Source organism: Stegostoma tigrinum, chromosome 7 (genome assembly GCF_030684315.1).
Source record: "Stegostoma tigrinum isolate sSteTig4 chromosome 7, sSteTig4.hap1, whole genome shotgun sequence".
Classification (NCBI taxonomy): domain Eukaryota; kingdom Metazoa; phylum Chordata; class Chondrichthyes; order Orectolobiformes; family Stegostomatidae; genus Stegostoma; species Stegostoma tigrinum.
In genome coordinates this window covers 87998820-88018112 of record NC_081360.1, presented here as the reverse complement: position 1 = coordinate 88018112, position 19293 = coordinate 87998820, and the positions used below count along the sequence as shown (strand labels likewise).

Here is a 19293-nt window from a genome sequence, read left to right as displayed (position 1 = left end):
TATTTCCCGCAACACATCCCTCACACCCCGCCCCCGCCACAACCGCCCAAAGAGGATCCCCCTCGTTCTCACACACCACTGCACCAACCTCCGGATACAACGCATCATCCTCCGACACTTCCGCCATCTGCAATCCGACCCCACCACCCAAGACATTTTTCCATCCCCTCCCCTGTCTGCTTTCCGGAGAGACCACTCTCTCCGTGACTCCTTTGTTCGCTCCACACTGCCCTCCAACCCCACCACACCCGGCACCTTCCCCTGCAACCGCAGGAAATGCTTCACTTGCCCCCACACCTCCTCCCTCACCACTATCCCAGGCACCAAGATGACATTCCACATTAAGCAGAGGTTCACCTGCACATCTGCCAATGTGGTATACTGCATCCACTGTACCCGGTGTGGCTTCCTCTACATTGGGGAAACCAAGCGGAGGCTTGGGGACCGCTTTGCAGAACACCTCCGCTCAATCCGCAACAAACAACTGTACCTCCCAGTCGCAAACCATTTCCACTCCCCCTCCCAGTCTTTAGATGACATGTCCATCATGGGCCTCCTGCAGTGCCACAATGATGTCACCCGAAGGTTGCAGGAATAGCAACTCATATTCCGCCTGGGAACCCTGCAGCCATATGGTATCAATGTGGACTTCACCAGTTTCAAAATCTCCCCTTCCCCTACTGCATCCCTCAACCAGCCCAGTTTGTCCCCTCCCCCCACTGCACCACACAACCAGCCCAGCTCTTCCCCTCCACCCACTGCATCCCAAAACCAGTCCAACCTGTCTCTGCCTCCCTAACCTGTTCTTCCTCTCACCCATCCCTTCCTCCCACCCAAAGCCGCACCCCCATCTACCTACTAACCTCATCCCACCTCCTTGACCTGTCCGTCTTCCCTGGACTGACCTATCCCCTCCCCACCTCCCCACCTATACTCTCTCCACCTATCTTCTTTTCTCTCCACCTGTCTTCTTTTCTCTCCATCTTCGGTCCGGCTCCCTCTCTCTCCCTATTTATTCCAGTACCCTCTTCCCATCCCCCTCTCTGATGAAGGATCTACGCCCGAAACGTCAGCTTTTGTGCTCCTGAGATGCTGCTTGGCCTGCTGTGTTCATCCAGCCTCACATTTTATTATCTTGGATTCTCCAGCATCTGCTGTTCCCATTATCTCTGATACTGCCTTAAAAAGAGTCCACTTTACAGAAGAGGTGGTGCTGGAGATCTTAAAATGCATAATAGTAGATAAATCGCTGGGACCTGATCAGGTTTATCCCAGGACATTGTGGGAAGCTAGAGAGAAAATTGTAGGGCCCCTAGCAGAGATATTTGTAACAGCGACAGCCACAGCTGAGGTGTTGGACGACTGGGCAGCGACTAATAGAGATATAGCGTCATAAAGCATGGAAAGAGATCCAACTTGTCCATGTCTACGAAGTTTCCCAAACTAAAATAGTCCCATTTGCCTGCATTTGGCTCATATCCTTCTAAACTTTTCCAATCCATGTAGCTGTCCAAATGTCTTTTAAATGTTGTAACTGCACCTACATCCTACCACTTCCTCTGTCACGCTTTCATTTCTCCTTATAAAAAAAACTTGTTCAGTTTGTTAATACGCACCAGACTCAGAGGCGTGCTATTGTCAGTAAGAAAATTAAAGGAAACACTGCAGCAGTAGGGACTTGAACCCAGGCATCCTAGTTCAGAAATAGGGACACAGCCTCTGCACCACAAGAATACTTAGAGCTACCAAGCTGTACTTCATATCTGGAAGTTCCCTTGTAGTAGAACTGTCAAAGCAAGGCAAATCACGTCCTCTCTTCACAGCAATAATCTGCCATATTCTGAAATGTAAAGATCCTGGTGGCCACAATGACAGTTACTGTCAAACAGTAGGTACATAAGCTAAGTGCAACATTAGAGTGAACAAGATGCCATCTGGAGGATAGGGTGCCAGATGAGCATGGAGTAGGGTGTCAAGTCAATAGAGTGGGACTCAGGGCGCCAGTTGGGAGGAGTGAGATGCTCGAGATAGGATGGCATATATTTAAAGGGTAGGATTCCAGGGTGCAAGGTAGACCAGCAAGTGATGCAATGATTCAGGTCAAGATAGGTGGAGAAATGAGGTACACTGGTTGGGGGTGTTGCGTCAGATCGGATTGGTGGGCAAAGGAGATTTGGGTCAGGTCAGGTCTTTTGGGCAGCACAGTGGTTCAGTGGTTAGCATTGCTGCCTCATGATGCCAGGGACCCAGGTTCAATTTCACCCTCAGGTAACTATGTAGAGTTTGCATGTTCTCTCTGTGTCTGCGTGGGTTTTATCCAGGTGCTCTGGATACCCCCCCACAGTCCAAAGATGTGCAGGCAAGGTGGATTGGCTGTGGGAAATGCAGGGTTACAGGTCTAGGGTAGGGGTTGGGTGCTCTTTAGAGGGTCAGTGTGGACTCAGTTGGCTGGCTTCTACACTGTAGGGATTCTATAATATGAAAGTGGGGGTTTAGTGCCCGGTGTGTTGGGCCCCGGGGTGGGGTGGACAGGAAGCTCAAGTTATGTTTAGTGAGGCTAGAAGAGTCTGTAGCAGGTGTAGTTTAGTGCTTCTCAAGTGATACAGCCTATCTGAAATAACTATTTCATCAAAACTATCTGAAGTCTTGAAATTAAATAAAGGCTTTTGGAGAGTTCCAAACATAGAGAATTGCCCAGAGGATAACGGGATTCTCAGCCAATTTCTTTAAAGTGCGCTACAGTAGGGGTTCCTCAGTTTCCCCTATCTAAGCTGCCATAACTGTTTCCCAATCACATATTCCCCTGGTCAGACAAATGTAACTAAGTAGGGGAGTAATAGTGGTAGAGGGCCTTACTTTCAAGGACTTCAAGGATAGAATGTGGCTGGGCAGAGGTGTGGAAGGGTCCACCGAGGGCTACACGAGGCTCTTCGAGGAGAACATGGATGAGGGTTAGAGACATCGATGAGCTGAATGTGCAGGGACATTCCTGAGAGAAACAGAAATGAGTAGTTCTGGAAAGGATGGTGGCCAAGAAGGGCTGCAAGGAAAAGCTAGAGAACTACAGACCAGCGAGCTTGATGGCAATGGTGCATAAGTTGTTGTAGGGAACCCTGAGAGATGCAACTGAATGGCAAGGACTGATTAAAGATAGTCAGCATGGCTTTGTGTATGGAAATAGTGTCTAACAACCTTGATTTGAGTTTTTTTTTTAAAAGATGATCAAGAAGATAGATGAAGGCAAAATGGTAGATGTGGGCTACAGGGAGTTTAGCAAAGTCTTTGACAAAGTTTTGCATGGTAATCTGGATAGTAAAGATAGATCACGTGGGATCCAGGAAGAGCTAGTCAATTGGATACAAAATAGGCTTGACAGTAGGAGACAAAGGGTAGTGGTAGGGAGGGTTGTTGTTCGGGCTTGAGGCCTATGACCAGCTATGTGCCACAAGGATCAGTGCTGGGTCCACTGTGGTTTGTCATTTGTGTAAACAATTTAGGTAAGAATAAAAGAGGCATGGTTATTAAGTTTGCAGGTCACACCAAAATTTGTGGTATAGTGGACAGTGAAAATGATTATCTAAGAGTACAAGTGGAACCTTTATCAACTGGTTAAGTGGGCTAAGGAATGGTGGATGGAATTTAATTTAAATAAATGTGAGCTGTTGCATTTTGGCAAGATAAGCCAGGACAGGGCTTGCACAGTCAATGGTAAGGCCCTGGGGAGTGTTGTTGAATAAAGAGTGCCCTGGGAGTGCAAGCACATAGCTCCTTGAAAGTGGCATCACAGGTAGACAAGGTAGCGAAGGCGGTATTTGGCACACTTGGCTTCATCAGTCAAAGCACTGAGTACAGAAGTCAGGACGCCATGTTACAGCTGTACAAGACGATGGTAACGACATTTGAAGTGCTATGTACAGTTCTGATTGCCCCACTGTAGGAAAGATATTATTAAATTGGAAAGGGCGCAAAAAATATTTACAAAGATATTACTGAAACTGAAGGATTTGAGTTATAAGGAGAGGCTAGGTAGGCTGGGACCTTAGGCTCTAAAGTATAAGAAACTGAAGGATGGCCTTATAGAGGTTTATAAAATCATGAAGGGCATAGTTGGGCGAATAGCCAAGGTCTTTTTCCCAGGGTAGAGTAGTCCAAAACTAGAGGGCATAGGCTTAAGGTGAGGGGAAAGATTTAGAAGGGGTGTGAGGGGCGACTCTTTCACACAGAAGGTGGAATATGAATATATGGTGGTATAATCATATGTGGAACGAGTTGCCAGAGGAAGTGGTAGAGGTGAGTACAATTACAAGATTTAAAAGACATTTGGACAAGTACATGGATGGAAAAGGTTTAAGAGGGATACGAACCAGACACAGGCAAATGGGGCTGGTTTAGTTTGGGAAACTTGGTTGGCACGGATGAAATGGGCCAAAAGTATCTGTTTCCCTGCTGTATGCCTCTATGATGAGGACAGCAGATATATGGGAACACCACCACTTACAAGTTCTCCTCCAAGACACACAGTTCTGATTTTGAAATAAATCACTGGTCTTTCAGTATTGCTGTCTCAAAATCCTGTATACTCCAAGGACTGTAGTCATTCAAGAAAGTAGCTCACCATCACCTTTTCCAGGGCAATTAGGGATTGACAATAAAAGGTTTGCCCAGCAAGAGAAGCTTATATCCCCTAAATGAAAATGATTTGTTGGGAATCTGTGTTTCAGCTTAGTTGTCAAACTGAGGACAATGTTCCTGACGACACGGTTACAAAGTGAAGATGAGGAGTTCTCCCTGTTATAAGAGCCAACATTTATCCCCAACACCACTAAAATCAATCATCTGCTCATATCAGCATGGATAAGCCATTTGGCTCATGTACCTACTCCACTTTCCACAAGATCTTGTTTCAGTTTAGCCTTCCCTTCTGCACCCCATAACTTTGCTAATAAATAAAAACTAATCTAGCACTGAATAAATTTCAAGACCCAGCCACCAGTACATCCTAAGGTTGAGAATTCCAAATGCTAACAAGCCTTAAAAAAAACTCATCTTTACCTTAGGGATGGCATGTTGGCACAGTGGTCAGCACTGCTGCCTCACAGTGCCAGAGATTGCATTTGGTTCCAGCCTTGGGCAATTGTGTGGTGCTTGCATGTTCTCCCAGTGTCTGCATGCTTTTCCACAAGGTGCTCCTCCCACAGTCCACAAATGGGAAGATTAGGTAGATTGGCCACGATAAAAGTACCTCATAGTGTCCAGCAATCTGCAGGCTACGTTGATTAACCAGAGTAAATACAGGATTATGGGTCCGAGTCTCCTTCGGGAAGTTGGTGAGGACTCGATGGTCCAAATACTCTCTTTCTGCACCGTAGGGATTCTATTAAAAGGGAGACCTCTTATTTTTAAACAATGCCCACTAGTTTTAGTCTTCTCCACAAGTGAAAATAGCCTGCAGATATCCAAACTATCCGTCTCTTCAAGATCTTAAGACTCCTTCTCCTTCTTTTAAATGCGAGTGGGTATGACCCTAGTTTGGTCAACTTGTCTAAATAGGATAACTCATCAATCATCATGTGGCTGTTTGCGGAAGCTGGTTGTAAAAACATTTCTTCCATTATAACAAGTTGGACACTTACAAAAGCAAAAGGCTGAAGATGCTGGAAAAACACAACAGATTTGACAGCATCTGTGGAGAGAGAAACAGTGTTTATGTTTCAAGTCCGGAATGATTTTTGCTCAAAATGCCAGCTTCGATTCTGAAAGAGAGTCACACCAAAGTCAAAACTTTACCTCTGTATCTCTCTCCACAGATGCTGCCGGGACATTTTAAAAGTTTTGTAAAACTTTAAGCTTGTTGTCACAGGCTTTGCACAAATGCAATTTATTTACTTCTCTTTATAAAAAATACTGAAAGCAGAATCTGTCTGTATATAGGAAATGAAAGAACAAGTAAATGTTGTTATAAAAGGTAGATTTATTAAGTTGGCCAGTGTACAAGGCTGCAGGTACAGAATACATTCCATTTCTGAGCTGAAGTGTACAGAAGCCAGTGCAAAACATGCCTCTACATTAAAAAAAGTAATGACATTCAATACTTTCCAACCAACCTCCCCCAGCGTTATCTCCACAATCCTGCCAAGTTTAGATAGCAAAGTGCATATTCACCCATCAACTGCAAAAGTGTAAGAGAAAACCCAGAGAGCTGGTTGAAAAAAATTAACTGTGCCAATCTTGTCCAACTCTAAGACAATATACCATTAGCTACACATAATTGGTAGGAGTACAAAAAACATTTCAAAGGCACATAAAATAGTACTTCAGAGTTTAAAGAAAGCACAAAACTAACTCAAAAAAAACAATCAAAATGCTAAATACTGTGGATGCTGGAAATCTGAATAAAAACAACAGGAAATGTTTCAGATCAATGCCCTGGGAAGGGATGGATGCAGAATAGGTTTTGAACAATTGATGGATGGGTCAAGGACAAAGGCAGAGACAAAAGTCCAGACACTTCCTAATCAACCTTTCTAGCAGTAGGACAGGTGGAACCAGCCTCGATTCTGCTAGAGGGTCTCCTGGCCTAGAGGTAAGGATGCTATCACTGCATAACAAGAGCCCTATGACAGAGGTATATCAAAGGACGATTCTGGGTCATCCAATAAGCATTTCACAACTTATCAGACTCAACACTTGAGTTTAAGAGCTTCAAACTAAGATCTCAGGCCCCATTTTCCTTTTCTTTCGTGAATCTATTTTTTCTTCTTATTTTTGCTTTCAGGAAGCAGCACACCTGCTCTCGGGACGAAATCTTTTGTTCTGTTCTGTGCCTCGTCAGCATTCCCTTTGGCCCTGTAAAACTAATTCTTCCACCACTTAATCTCCCCTATCTTCCACTGTATCACACACCTTCCTGTCCCACCCACTGACATAATCTGTTAAAGTACATTTCTCTCTCAGTGCTGCCACATCTGCACAGGACTTGCTGCATTTTTTGTTTAAAAACAAAACACATTAAGAGACAACAAGCTGGAAATTTGCCTGAGACATCACTGCATTAAATTCATTCAGTACATGGGCTATGCCCTCAACTACTGTGAGGCAGTATTCTAAAATGCAGAGTTAATGACAATGCATGTTCATTGCTCAACAGAAAAGCAGATCGATGAAGTAAATCCTACAGATTTTCTATAAATAGGCAATTTGCTACAGAACTGCATGTAATTTATTGTCACGTGAGGATTTGAAAACTCAATGCCTTTCACTAAATCTAAACTTGGGTCGGCTTTTCGGAACCAAATTTATGATATGTATTCTATCTAGCCACATTGTCCATGGCTGGGTACATTAGAATTTCCCTGCCACTGCAGGTAGCCACAGCACCCTCGTGAAGGGACTGACTACATTACAAGAGGTGTTTCCCACACCCGAGGCATTGTTGGTTGCCTGCATGATAGATGTTTGAAAAGATTGGGTCAACATTCATTATCAAACACAACATTCCGGCCATGTCTGTCAAACCTAACCCTTCAACCAGCAAGTTTCAACACTATACTTAGTAAAGTAGAGTAAATGGGGGTAATCCTGCAAAGTCATCATTAGAAATTAATGCCACAACTTTCCCCTTTTCAGGCTAAGCGTGGGCAAGGCCACGTTAGATATTCACTAACCCATCAGTTCAAATGCTGAGAAAGTTTGCCTGATTGTACGTCAATCCACTTACGAGCAGACTGACAAGCTTAGGCGAGCTTCTCAGCTTATCACAGGCCACAGCATCCGTGTCCCGGTCAATCAGAACACTGGCTGAGGCCTACATTTCAGGGACCCAAATTCAGGAAGGCAAATCATTTTCTTTTGCTTCTCATGGGGTAGGGCCTATTGAGAGGCGTTTGCCAGAGGCAAGGGCAGGACTGTGGTTTTCAGACACCACTCTCTAGCACCACCCTGCACTGGTGCTTCCAAAAGCACCCAGATTCGGGCAAATGGAGACCCCAAACCACACGAGCAGGTTTCCAGACAGCAAATCAACACAGATAGTAGGAACGCCCGATGCAGGAGAATCTGAGATAACACGGTGTGAAGCTGGATGAACACAACAGGCCAAGCAGCATCAGAGCAGCAGGAAAGTTGGCATCTTGGATCGAAAGCCTTCTTCTGAAAAAGGGTCTTGACCCGAAATGTCAATTTTCCTGCTCCTCTGATGCTGCTTGGCCTGCTGAGTTCATCCAGCTCCACACCGTGTTATCTCAGAAAATCAGCACATGCTGGAAAGGTAGGTAATCAGGAGGTGAGGAATTGAGGGCCTTACACAGGCCTTAATTGACCATTTAAAAGCTTTAACAACTGATAGATCAAGAAAGTCCCCACTGGGCCTTCTCAGCTGCCATTTAATCACTGAGGTGCTGAGAAAAGGGTGAGTAACTCTCTAGAGCTAAGTTGCTCAATTATTTCCCACAATTGCCCTGAATCATGGGAAAACTGTGCCCTAAAATCATGAAACAAAGAAATTTGTATGCCAATCTGATGGCTCATGATTCATTAGAAACTTTTGGTTTCATGGAAATTCAGATAATTTGAATCCTGATATGTGGGTTCACTTAGTTTCTGACCTATCAGTTAAACTTCAGAAATTCAATGTCTCCCACCTGAGGGCTAGTATCAGAACTAATATAGATCACAGAATCCCGACAGTGCAGAAAGAGGCCATCTGGCCCGTCATGTCTGCACCCAACTTCTAAGGAGCATCCCACCCACCTCCAAACCATCCCCCTAACCCTGCGTTTCCTGTGGCTAATCCCCTTAACCTACACATCCCTGGACACAACAGATGATTTAGCATGGCTAATCCACCTTATCTGCACATCTTTGAATTGCAGAAGGAAACCCATGCAAACACGGGGAGAGCATGCAAACTCCACACGCACAGTCACCCAAGGCTGGAATCAAACCTGGAGTTGTGAGGCAGCAGTACTAACCACTGCCTACACCAGAGAGTAGCACTATCTGGTAGAAACCAGCCCTCTGGTTCAATTCGTCAGTTCTATTTCAAAAACAAAATGTCTTGGTACGACCAACTAGATTATTCCTCTCGTTCCTCCCCCACTTTCCCTATCTTCTAATTTTCCACACCTCAAGTTGCTCAATGCAGCCAAGATATTAGAACAGTCTTACCCACCCACCACAAGCGAGGACTAAACTTGCCAGCAAATCACTTATTGCTGGCCTATCAGTTCAGATGCTACATGAAGCAGAGACAATGGAAAGGTTGGAGAGGGTGGGGTTCCTCTGCATATGGCAATGTGTAAAGGTAAGTAATTGAACTCAGTTTAATATATCTCAACAACTGCAGCAGAATTTCCAGCAAAAGAAAAGGGGCTGAAAATGTTGCAAACTTATATCAGGTCTATTCCCCCCGGGTGATTTACCAATTGAGCAGCAGTTGTGTAAACATTAACAATTTGGAACCAACCATTTTGTAAGTAAATTTCAATTAAGTACACACTGTTAATTGAAAAATCCCATTGAGAGAGAATGCCTGTGACATACAGCAAGCTCTAGGTCGTCATTAATGCCCTTGTCTTTGAATAATGAATAACTTCACGCATCAGTTTTTCCAAATTCAAAAGAATCCAATGTGAAACTAGCATCAAACATTGAACAGAAAATATGTCAGAATGCAAAAAACAGGTTAATTTACTTGGCTGCTCCTCTTCTATTAGCACATAGTGTAGCTCCACCATAAGGACTATAGCAGTTCAAGATGACTCATCATCAATTTCTTGGATTAGTTAAGGGCAAAGCTCTTTTCCCATGAACAACTAAAAACATATGATCATAACTCTTCAGCTTTTGAGATATCACTGCTTTCTCCCCAACCTTAAAATATAATCTATGTTTGTTCATTCTTTTTCTTTAATGATTTCTTTTATCTAATAAAGCCTGAGAATGCTCTTGAATGTGGAATGGTCTGATTAATAAAGGAAAATAATAAAATTCTTCATCCATCCTAGAAGGTTAGTTGCCTGGCCATCCCTCTTACCCTCTCCACCTCCTTCCCACTGTAGCACCAAGTAAAGGAAATGGATTGTCAGTACTTGACTGTGATCATAGCTTCAAATTAGAAAATTAAGAGCACCAGTCCCGGTAAAGAGTCACAGCACATTCACAAATATCTTCACGAGGATGACTCGGAACAGATAGGTATGACCTGTGTAAGAAAACTTTGGACAACTCAAACCTTAGTTTGGGTCCTTAAATCAGGACAAAGTCTGGACATCGTAGAACATAAGCATTTCAAGACTAAGGACCATGAGTGTGACAAATTAATTCCAATGTTTACTCCCCAGGAAACAACTTTTTTATAATTGCAATCCTTTAATAATGAAACTACAAATGCTAACAAACCAGTTCATTATCAAAGTCACTGGATAAGCCAAACTACATTTCACTGATAATGGGAAACTTTATGGCAATTTAGCTCTTAGCTTTTGGAATGATTTTGTCAATTTTTAATCTGCCTAAAAGCTGCAGCTGGCTTCCATCATGAATAAGTATTAAGCAACTAAGAGGAGGAAAACATGATTTTTAGGTCACTCCACTTATTAGGAAATAACCAAGAATCAAAAGCAAAATTGTGCACCATATTTTGTGCAGAATAAAGCAAAACATTTTGTCAGCTTGCCTTAAATAAAGCATAGCACCCCATATTGGGGAACTGGGCAAAATAATGTCAAAAACAAAAGGATTACATCATCATCCCCCTTTTTCCACCCTTTCCCAAATATAGTATTCACTCTGAAAAAGAAAAAGAAACTCTGTTTTCTCAAAGCCATTAGAAAAATTCAGTTTCAACTGCATGGACGATTCATCTTTTGCCTGATGATCAGATGCTCATGTTTGACAACGATGGCAACATTCAAACAATATGGAAGCACTCAAATCTTCCTCCTAATGTTGGGGAATCAGGTGCAGCTTTTGTCATTTTAAGATGATGTTGTACCCATCATTTCTCTCAGCTGCGAAGAACACATAAGAATTTTAAGTTTCATTCACAATAACAGCAGGATAACTAGAAGTGGGGAAGGAACATACGGGCAAATCTTTAATAACAGAGCATAATTTATGGCATCAGTTCTCAAGGAAATATATAGCAGACACTTTCCCTAATGATTAAGTTCAGGTGCTGGTGCAGTGGCAATGTCACTGAGCTAGCAATCCGGAACCCAGGTTAATATTCTTCAGATATAGATTTGAATCCCACTATGACAGATGGTGAAATGGGAATTCGGGATAGAATCTGGACTTCTTCCTTTAAGAAACTAATCTAATGGTTGTTATGTAACCATTTTTGGAATGTAACCATTGTCAGTAGGGGTAAAAACCTATCTATTTTAATGGTGTCCTCAAGAGAATGAAATCTGCCCTCCTTACCTGATGTGGCCTCCACAAAATTCCAGACCCACAGTGTAGTGACATGGTCAGCCAGGTGGACCTCACTGTCTATGGGTTCCCTGATTGTGACCATTAGCCTGGTCCAATCAGGGAGCCGTGGCTGACAGATATAAAATGGAGGGGTACGGGTTCTGTTCACTCTCAAAGCCAGCTCTAAGCTAGATGGGTCAGTGTCATCTACTATGCACATGTAAATAAAGGGTGACTTGGTGACTAGACAACAGTCTTTGTGGAGTTATTTCACACAGCAGTGTGGTTGACACTTAACTCCTCTCGAGGCAATTAGCGATTGGCAATAAATGCAGGTCGAGCTGGTGTCACCCGCATAGGAACACAAAAACGTAAGCAGGCCATTCAGCCCCTTGGGCCTGCTCCACCATTCAATACATTCATGCCTGATCCGTGACCTCACTCTCTATGCCAGTCTTGGATTGACATGCCTCAGTCCCCTTGCTTAACAAAATTTTGTCTCAGATTTAAATTTAAGAATTGAATTTAGCAGAGACTGCCACTTGAGGAAGGGAGTTCCAAGCCTCTTTGTGTGCAGATGTGCTTTCTAACATCTCTTCTGAATGAACTGGTCCCATACGCTTAGACCATGCCCCCTGGTTTTAGAATCTTCAATCAGTTGAATGAATAAAAGAATCTGAGAACATATTCTCTATTGCCGAGCTCTCCAACAAGAACAAGGGGAGGAGTCGTAATGTGACTGTACTAACAACCCAGAATATCAGACCAATGTCTGGAGACATAAGTTCGAATTCTACCATGGCAGATGGTGAAATTTGAATTTAATAAAAGCTGGAATAAAGACTGTGATCCTGCAACTTCTGAAAACTGTGGTGAAAACCCACCTGATTCATAAATGTCCTTTAGGGAAGGAAATCTACTATCCTGTTCTGATCTGCTCTGGTCTACGTATAACTTCAGACCCAAGCAATGTCATCAACTCTTGACTGCCCTCTGGGCAAGTGGAAACGGGCAATAAATCCTAGCCCAACCAATGATGCTTACATCCATGAATGAATTTTTAAAACAGATTTTAATAGCTGCTAATACCAAACATTCAACTTGTCAAGAGTTAAGGCTTCCAAGAAAAACAATGAAGATACAATAAAGCTCAATGCAAGGCCACAATAGTGATACATGTTACTGTAAAAACGTAAATCATACCTTTCAAGATGCAGATGACAAAGCAAGTCTCATCACGGAAGTTCTTAACCATCTATAAATAAAAGAAACCCATTAGTCTAGATTATACTGAGCAATATTTCCATTAGTTCCACAACAGACCACATGCAGCTACTGCCAATATGTTTGTCAATAAGAGCATTTCATTTAACACTTAATTCACTTATCATTGACAATAAAACAGCCTTTGAGCCATTTTTTTGCTCAAACTGTACTCCTGAGCCCAATTTGATTCTGTGTTGTTTCTTGAACCAGGCACAATGGCAAAACTACTACTGATGTCTGACACAACTATAATTTCAATTCTTGGACCAAATATGCTGATTAGTGCTAGCTAGATCTCAATGTATTTCCACATTAAAAGGTTCCAGAACAGGGATGCCAGATTTATAGGCAAACACTGAACAGAACACATTACACTGCCAAGTTACAAAATTCATGCTTAAACTTCAGAAGCATTTCTTGGGGTTGGAAATTTAATTGCAGTACTAAGATCCTTACACACAATAAAAAGTCAGGCATAATTCAACAAGATTTATACTTACTCGCAACTTCCCACTAGTCAAGTGAGTAAAGGCACTGGCTGATGCAGTGTAGAGCCATATAGACCAGGAGGTTCCACAGCCAAACTATATTTTATGCAGAGCTACATGGTCTTAGCTTGGCAGCAGTTGGGTTCCAATGCTCTTTGAGCTGACGGAAAGGGAGAGAAGAGAGAGAGAAAAGAGCCAGTATCCCCACTTCTCATCACAAACTCTCAAGTCCTTTTGGGACGTGTGGTTGTGGATGTTTGAGAAGCGCAGAGTCGCCAAATGGATTTGAATCAGTCCCAGTCCTGCCGATTCAAAATATTATTTCTCAACCCAGTATTCTCTGAAGTTCTACACAAAATTCTGGTTGATTGACAATGGCTTCTTTTTAACCATCGGATTGTGTTTCCACTGGTCTTGATGTTCCAACAAAGTAATGGTTCCATTTCCATAAAAAGTAAGTCAAATTACGTATGAGTTAATATGCATGATGAAAGTAATAAACCCAAAAAATGGTTGCCCTGATCCACTGCTACACAGCAGCAAAACAAGATTTCTGGCAGCTTAATAATTGGAACATTGGCTCATTCAGACTCCTTCACCAGGTCATTAGACTTCCAGCACCGGAGGCAGTGAAACCCCCACTGTGACTTGCAATTTACACTGGGTCAGTGGGAGGGGGGCTGGGCTAGGCACGGTGAAGTAAAGCATGGAGTTTAAAGGGCTCAACAATTTAATAGAGTAACAACGGGAAGACCATAAGGCCACAAGATGTCAGAGAAATATTAGGCCATCCTGCCCACTGAGTCTGCACTGTCATTCAATCGTAGCCGACAGGTTTCTCAACCCCATTTCCCTGCCTTCTCTCTGTGAGCCTTTATCCCCTTACTAATCAAGAACCTATCTATCTCTGTCTTCATTACATTCAATGACTTGACCTCCACAGCCCTCAGTGGCAATGAATTCCATAGACCAAACGCCCTCAGGCTGAAAAAAATCCTCATCACTGTTCAGTCCAAAGCGGAGAATTTAAGAGTTTCAGTTTAAAAGAGGGGCAAGATTTTTAAAAGGACCTGAGGAGTAATCCTAACCCTAAGCCTATTGCAGGTGCATGTATGGAATGAACTTCCAGAGGAAGTGGTAGAGGTGGGCACAATTATAAGATTTAACAGGCACATGGACGTGTGTATATGAGCAGGGTGGGTTTAGACGGATATGGGCCAAATGCTAGCAAGTGGAACTAGGTCAGATTAGGATGTCTGGGTGGTGCAGATGAATGGGACTGAAGGGTCTGTTTCTGTACTGTATATCTCTATAGAAGGTTGTCCCTTCATTCTGAGGCTATGTCCTTGGGTACTAGTCTCTCCTACTAGTAGAAACATCATCTCCACATCCACTGTAGCCAGGTCTCTCAGTACTCAATGAGATCTGCCCTCATCCTTCTAAACTCCGAGTGCAGACATAGAGACCTCAACCGCTCCTCACGTGACAAACCCAGAAACAGTTAATTAGGAGGGCATGTAAATTAAATTTTAGTAAAATGACTGTGAGAAAGGTGGTTATCTTTGCATGTTGAACACATGCATAAAACTGAATGGAGGTTCCTCGTCATATTTGGGACTCTCAGCATTTGGGTCAAGGGGACTGATGTCAACACATTCCTCTCTCCCCACCCCCCCAAACCTCTGAACTTGCCCTCAAATAATTAGCTGGTTGCATGAAGAACTAGTGAAAGGAGGATTGGAATGTTCAGGATTTCGTGACAAGAAGTTTCACAAATTGATAATTTGAGCTAGCAGGCAAGATGTTGGCAAGTTAACACCACTCATTTGGCAAGGTACAGCAGATTTAGTAATTTAGTAACCCAAAAGGTAAGGTACAAAGTCCTAATCCTAGGCACATTATTTTACTTGATTGCTAGCACATTACTCCCCTTCACTGTTCAACGGTATTATGCAGAATCCCCCATTCTACCTTCATACTTGTATATTATCAATTGCTCTTCTCAATGTCCAGAGAAACTTTGGCCATTTCTAACTTCCTCAGTGCATAATGCCCACTGACCTTAAGAGACCTTGCTACTTTAAGGTGCGAGTCTGTTAAACTGCATGTGCCCTGATTCACTATCAGAAAAGATGTTTGCCAAATCTAGGTTAAAAAGCTCATGAGGCCTTGGTCTCCAATAGATGACTAAGTCAATAAAAACCATAGTGCCGCTGTTGCAGAAGTTTCTCTTTGCTCATTCATGGGTACGGGCATCACCAGCTGGTCAGCATTTATTGCCTATTGCAAATTGCCTGGGGGGCAGTTAAGAGTCAATTACATTGCTGTGGATCTGAAGTCATTTATAGACCAAATCAGTAGGGATGGCAGATTTCCTTCCTAAAGGACGTCTGTGAACCAAATACATGTTTTACATCAAAGGATGATGGTCACTATTAGAGTATGTTTTTATTGTACATTTTTATAAATGCAAATTTCACCATCAGAAATAGTCAAAGTTGAGCCCATGTCTCCTTCCTAGAGATCTGGAATTACAATTCCAGTGACATTACCACCGCTTCTCCCAATATCCTGCAGCACGTGTCTAAATATCTGCAGCAATAACAAGGACAAGTCAGTGCTTTGTCACAAAATGCACAAACAGAAGTTCTGAGGTTTTTGAGAGTTGAATGACAAACTATTGCCTTCTGCTGTTCAAACCTTTCCAGGTGACACCCGCATAGCATTTTTTACTCATACGATCATGTTGGATCCCTGCAATAAAAGGCACTTTTCCATCTAACAGTGCAGCAAATCTTCATATATACATTGGAAGAAATCCATGTCTCTCAAGATGTTTGTGGACAAAGCCCAAGCAGTACTGTCACCATGTGCAACCCTCTGCATTGTAATACCTTGTCAAATTGCTGCTGCAAATCATTGGAAATTATCTTCAAGTATCATTATTACAGAATTGTAAGGAATTTTTAGTGATGTGTCTTCATCAGCTTATTTCAATACTTCCTTCAACCACTGGTACATCTAAAGCTTCACCAACCTTTACAGATGTGCCATGGAAAGCAGTCTATCTGGGTGCATGACAGCCTGATACAGCAACTGCTCTGCCCAGGACTGTAAGAAACTACAGAAAATTGTGCGCACAGCCAAGACCATCACGGAAGTCAACCTCCCATCCATGGACTCCACTTGCACATCTCATTGCCACTGAAAGGCTGCCAAAGACCCCTCCCACTTCTCATCCCAAGAATACTCTCTTCCATCAGGCGGAAAGTAAAGAAGCTTGAGCACATGCACCAGCAGGTTCAAGAACAGCTTCTTTCCTGCTGTTATTAGACTGCAGAATGGATCTCTCTAACTTCAAACAAGGTTGATCTTGCTTTGTGCACCTCCTGTGCGACCATAACCTGTGTGCCTCACTCTGTCTAAGCACCCTATGATCTGTTGGTCCTTGTTTGCTATGACCTGCAAAACAAAATCTTTTCACTGTACTTAGGTAGATGTGACTACAATAAATCAAATCAAAAACATGCAAATAAGTTAGAGTTCTGGATGAACTTGGTTCATTTCCAAAGTACGCTCTGGCCTCTGTCAGTACTGCAGAAGTGCTGAAGGAGGTGGGTACAATCTTCAATGGATCTTCTGTAACTTACCAGACATTGAAAACAAATGGACTGCAGCCTAGTGACTACTGCAAGGATCTCAACTGAGACCTTGGAAATACAGTGTCAACTGTTGTTACTTGCATCACTGGCAACTGTCAGCCAAGAATTGGTACGTCATGCATATAAATCTCCAATCCAGAGACTTCAGCACATAGTCAAGGCCGATATTGTGTTCAGAGAGAACTGCACTATCAACAATACCATCCTTTTTACCGAGACATTAAATGGGGTGCCCTCACAGGCAAATGCAAAAGATCAAATTCCATGACTGAAAGAAGAGCAGGTGAGTTCTCCCAGTGTCCTGGCCAGCATTTCTCTCCCAATCAATATAGATTGAATCATTTACCTTGACTACATTTGTCAATGTAGGACATTGTTGAAATGTACTACATTGCTGAAAGCAAACTTACTGCTGTGTTTCCTGTTTCCTTCAAAGTTGTGCATTGCATCTTTTCTGTTGAACTCAAGGCATACAGGGCCTACTATAACATCTCATCTGAAAGATGGCACCTCAATCAGCGGACCATTCCCTTAGTGCTAATCTCGAGTGTCAGATTTGAGTTTTGTGCTGAAGTGAGAATTGAAACACAAGCTTCAAACTCATGGATATGAGAACTGCTAAATGACCCTCATGAAAAACAATTGCCAAAATCATCTTATACTAAGCAAACAATACTTCCATGAGAATTTTTTAAAAAATGAGGCTGAGGGATCAAACCTTTAATCACTTTATAATTTGTCTATCTCCTGCACCCAATCCCTTATCTGATAGAATCTCTAGCAGGCACAAATTGCTACAGAACGGTATCAAATATACACCTTAGACAGCAATAACTGCAGATGCTGGAGTCAGAGGAAACAGTGTTGAACCCGAGGGACACAGCCCAGGCAGCAAAGCAGCAGGAAAGTTGACATTTTCTGGAGAAGGATCCTGACCCAAAATGTCAACATTCCTGCTCCTCTGAGGCTGCCTGGCCTGTTATTGTCCTCTAACTCCACATTGTGCTGTCTCAAATATACACTTTGTTGTCAATGTCACAAAATCCTTAAAACAATACATCATTGGTTAACTGTGGAGTTCTCAATAAGCAATACAGCAAAACACCACGACTATTAAATTGATCATCTGAATGTCATGATACTGTCAACAGCATGAATCACACAATACATCAATTCCACAGCCCGGGTGCAAAGCAAAGTCTATTTATAAATCCTTAACATGTGGTAATCAATGCCATGTGATAACTTCAAAAGTTACAAACTCTGAATGCAAATCTTAATAGAAACAAGGATTATGTAGATCTTGTTTTAAGCATTTAGGGAGAGCAGTTACGTTTCTAAATCAGACTTGTTTAAAACTGAATTAAAAATCAACAGAACTGCGGATGTTGTTACCCTGAGGAAGGATCACCGACCTGAAACATGAACTGATTTTTTTCTTCACAGACGCTTCCAGACCTGCTGAGCTTTCCAGCAATTTTGTTTTTGTTCCTTGTTTAAAATTGAATATTGGCACAAGATGAATGTCCAAAAAGACAAAGTGGTGGATGCCAAATAGATTACAGACAAATTACAAACCCTGTAACTTAATGCCAGCCAATACTTTGCCAGTCAGATATTCAATAAAAACCAAAAGAACTGCAGGCGCTGTAAATCAGGACCAAAAATAGAAGTTGCTGGGAAAGTTCTGAGGAAGGGTCAGCAAATCTAAAACGTTAACTCTGATTTTTTTTCTTCTCAGATGCTGGCCAGACCTGCTGAGCTTTTCCAGCAGCTTCTGTTTTTGTTCCAGTACATATCCAGCTGCCCTGGATCAATATTATGCTGGGCGAAGCTTCAATTGAATCAAGTTAAGACTTACACTACCGTCAGGTGGAAGTGCTGCCCAAGAGAGTTGTTGGTTGGTGTTCCAGCAACAACAGAGGCCAGGACTGGCTACTGCTGGGATTATAACCAGTCCACAAGCCAAAAAAGCTTGTCTCCCAGATCAGAGGTAGGAAGGAGTAGGATCTTGAGGGATACGCTTAGTGAGCACAGGAATCTTCCCCATCCTCCAGATAGCATAAGCCCCACATCCTCTCTGACAGTTGTCCACACAGCAAAAGCTGCCACACAGCTCACCATGACTCTGTCTCCCACCTCGACAAAAAAAAATTACAGCGATTGTAGATTGACATCCTTAAGGCGCAGTTATTTGATCATGTAACAGCCACACTAAGTCGAAAGGTGTGTAGAGACTGTTGTGAAACTTGAAAGGGTTTGGAAAGGATTTACAAGGATATTGCAAAGATTGAAGGGTTTGAGCATTCAGCAGGGGCAGAATGGCCCGGGGCTACTTTCCCTGAGCATCCGAGGCTGAGGGGTGGCCTTATTGGAGTTTATAAAATCAATATGGGCATTGAAAGGGTGAATAGCCAAGGTCTTTTCCCTGGGTAGGGGAGCCCAAAACTAGAAGGCACAGG

General features: G+C 42.8%; 1 protein-coding gene across 4 annotated transcripts in view; it reads right to left on the bottom strand.

The window, feature by feature from the left end:
• Window positions 1–5951: 5951 nt before the first annotated feature.
• Window positions 5952–19293, bottom strand: part of tfcp2l1 (transcription factor CP2-like 1) — a 56375-nt gene continuing 43033 nt past the window's right edge. For all 4 annotated transcript variants that reach the window (XM_048534003.2, XM_048534005.2, XM_048534002.2 and 1 more), the window contains 2 exons: window positions 12619–12670; window positions 5952–11009 (listed from right to left, as the gene is read on the bottom strand). In XM_048534003.2, the coding sequence (XP_048389960.1) occupies window positions 10972–11009; window positions 12619–12670 (90 nt within the window). In that variant the 3' untranslated portion in view covers window positions 5952–10971. The remainder of the gene's footprint in view (window positions 11010–12618; window positions 12671–19293) is intronic.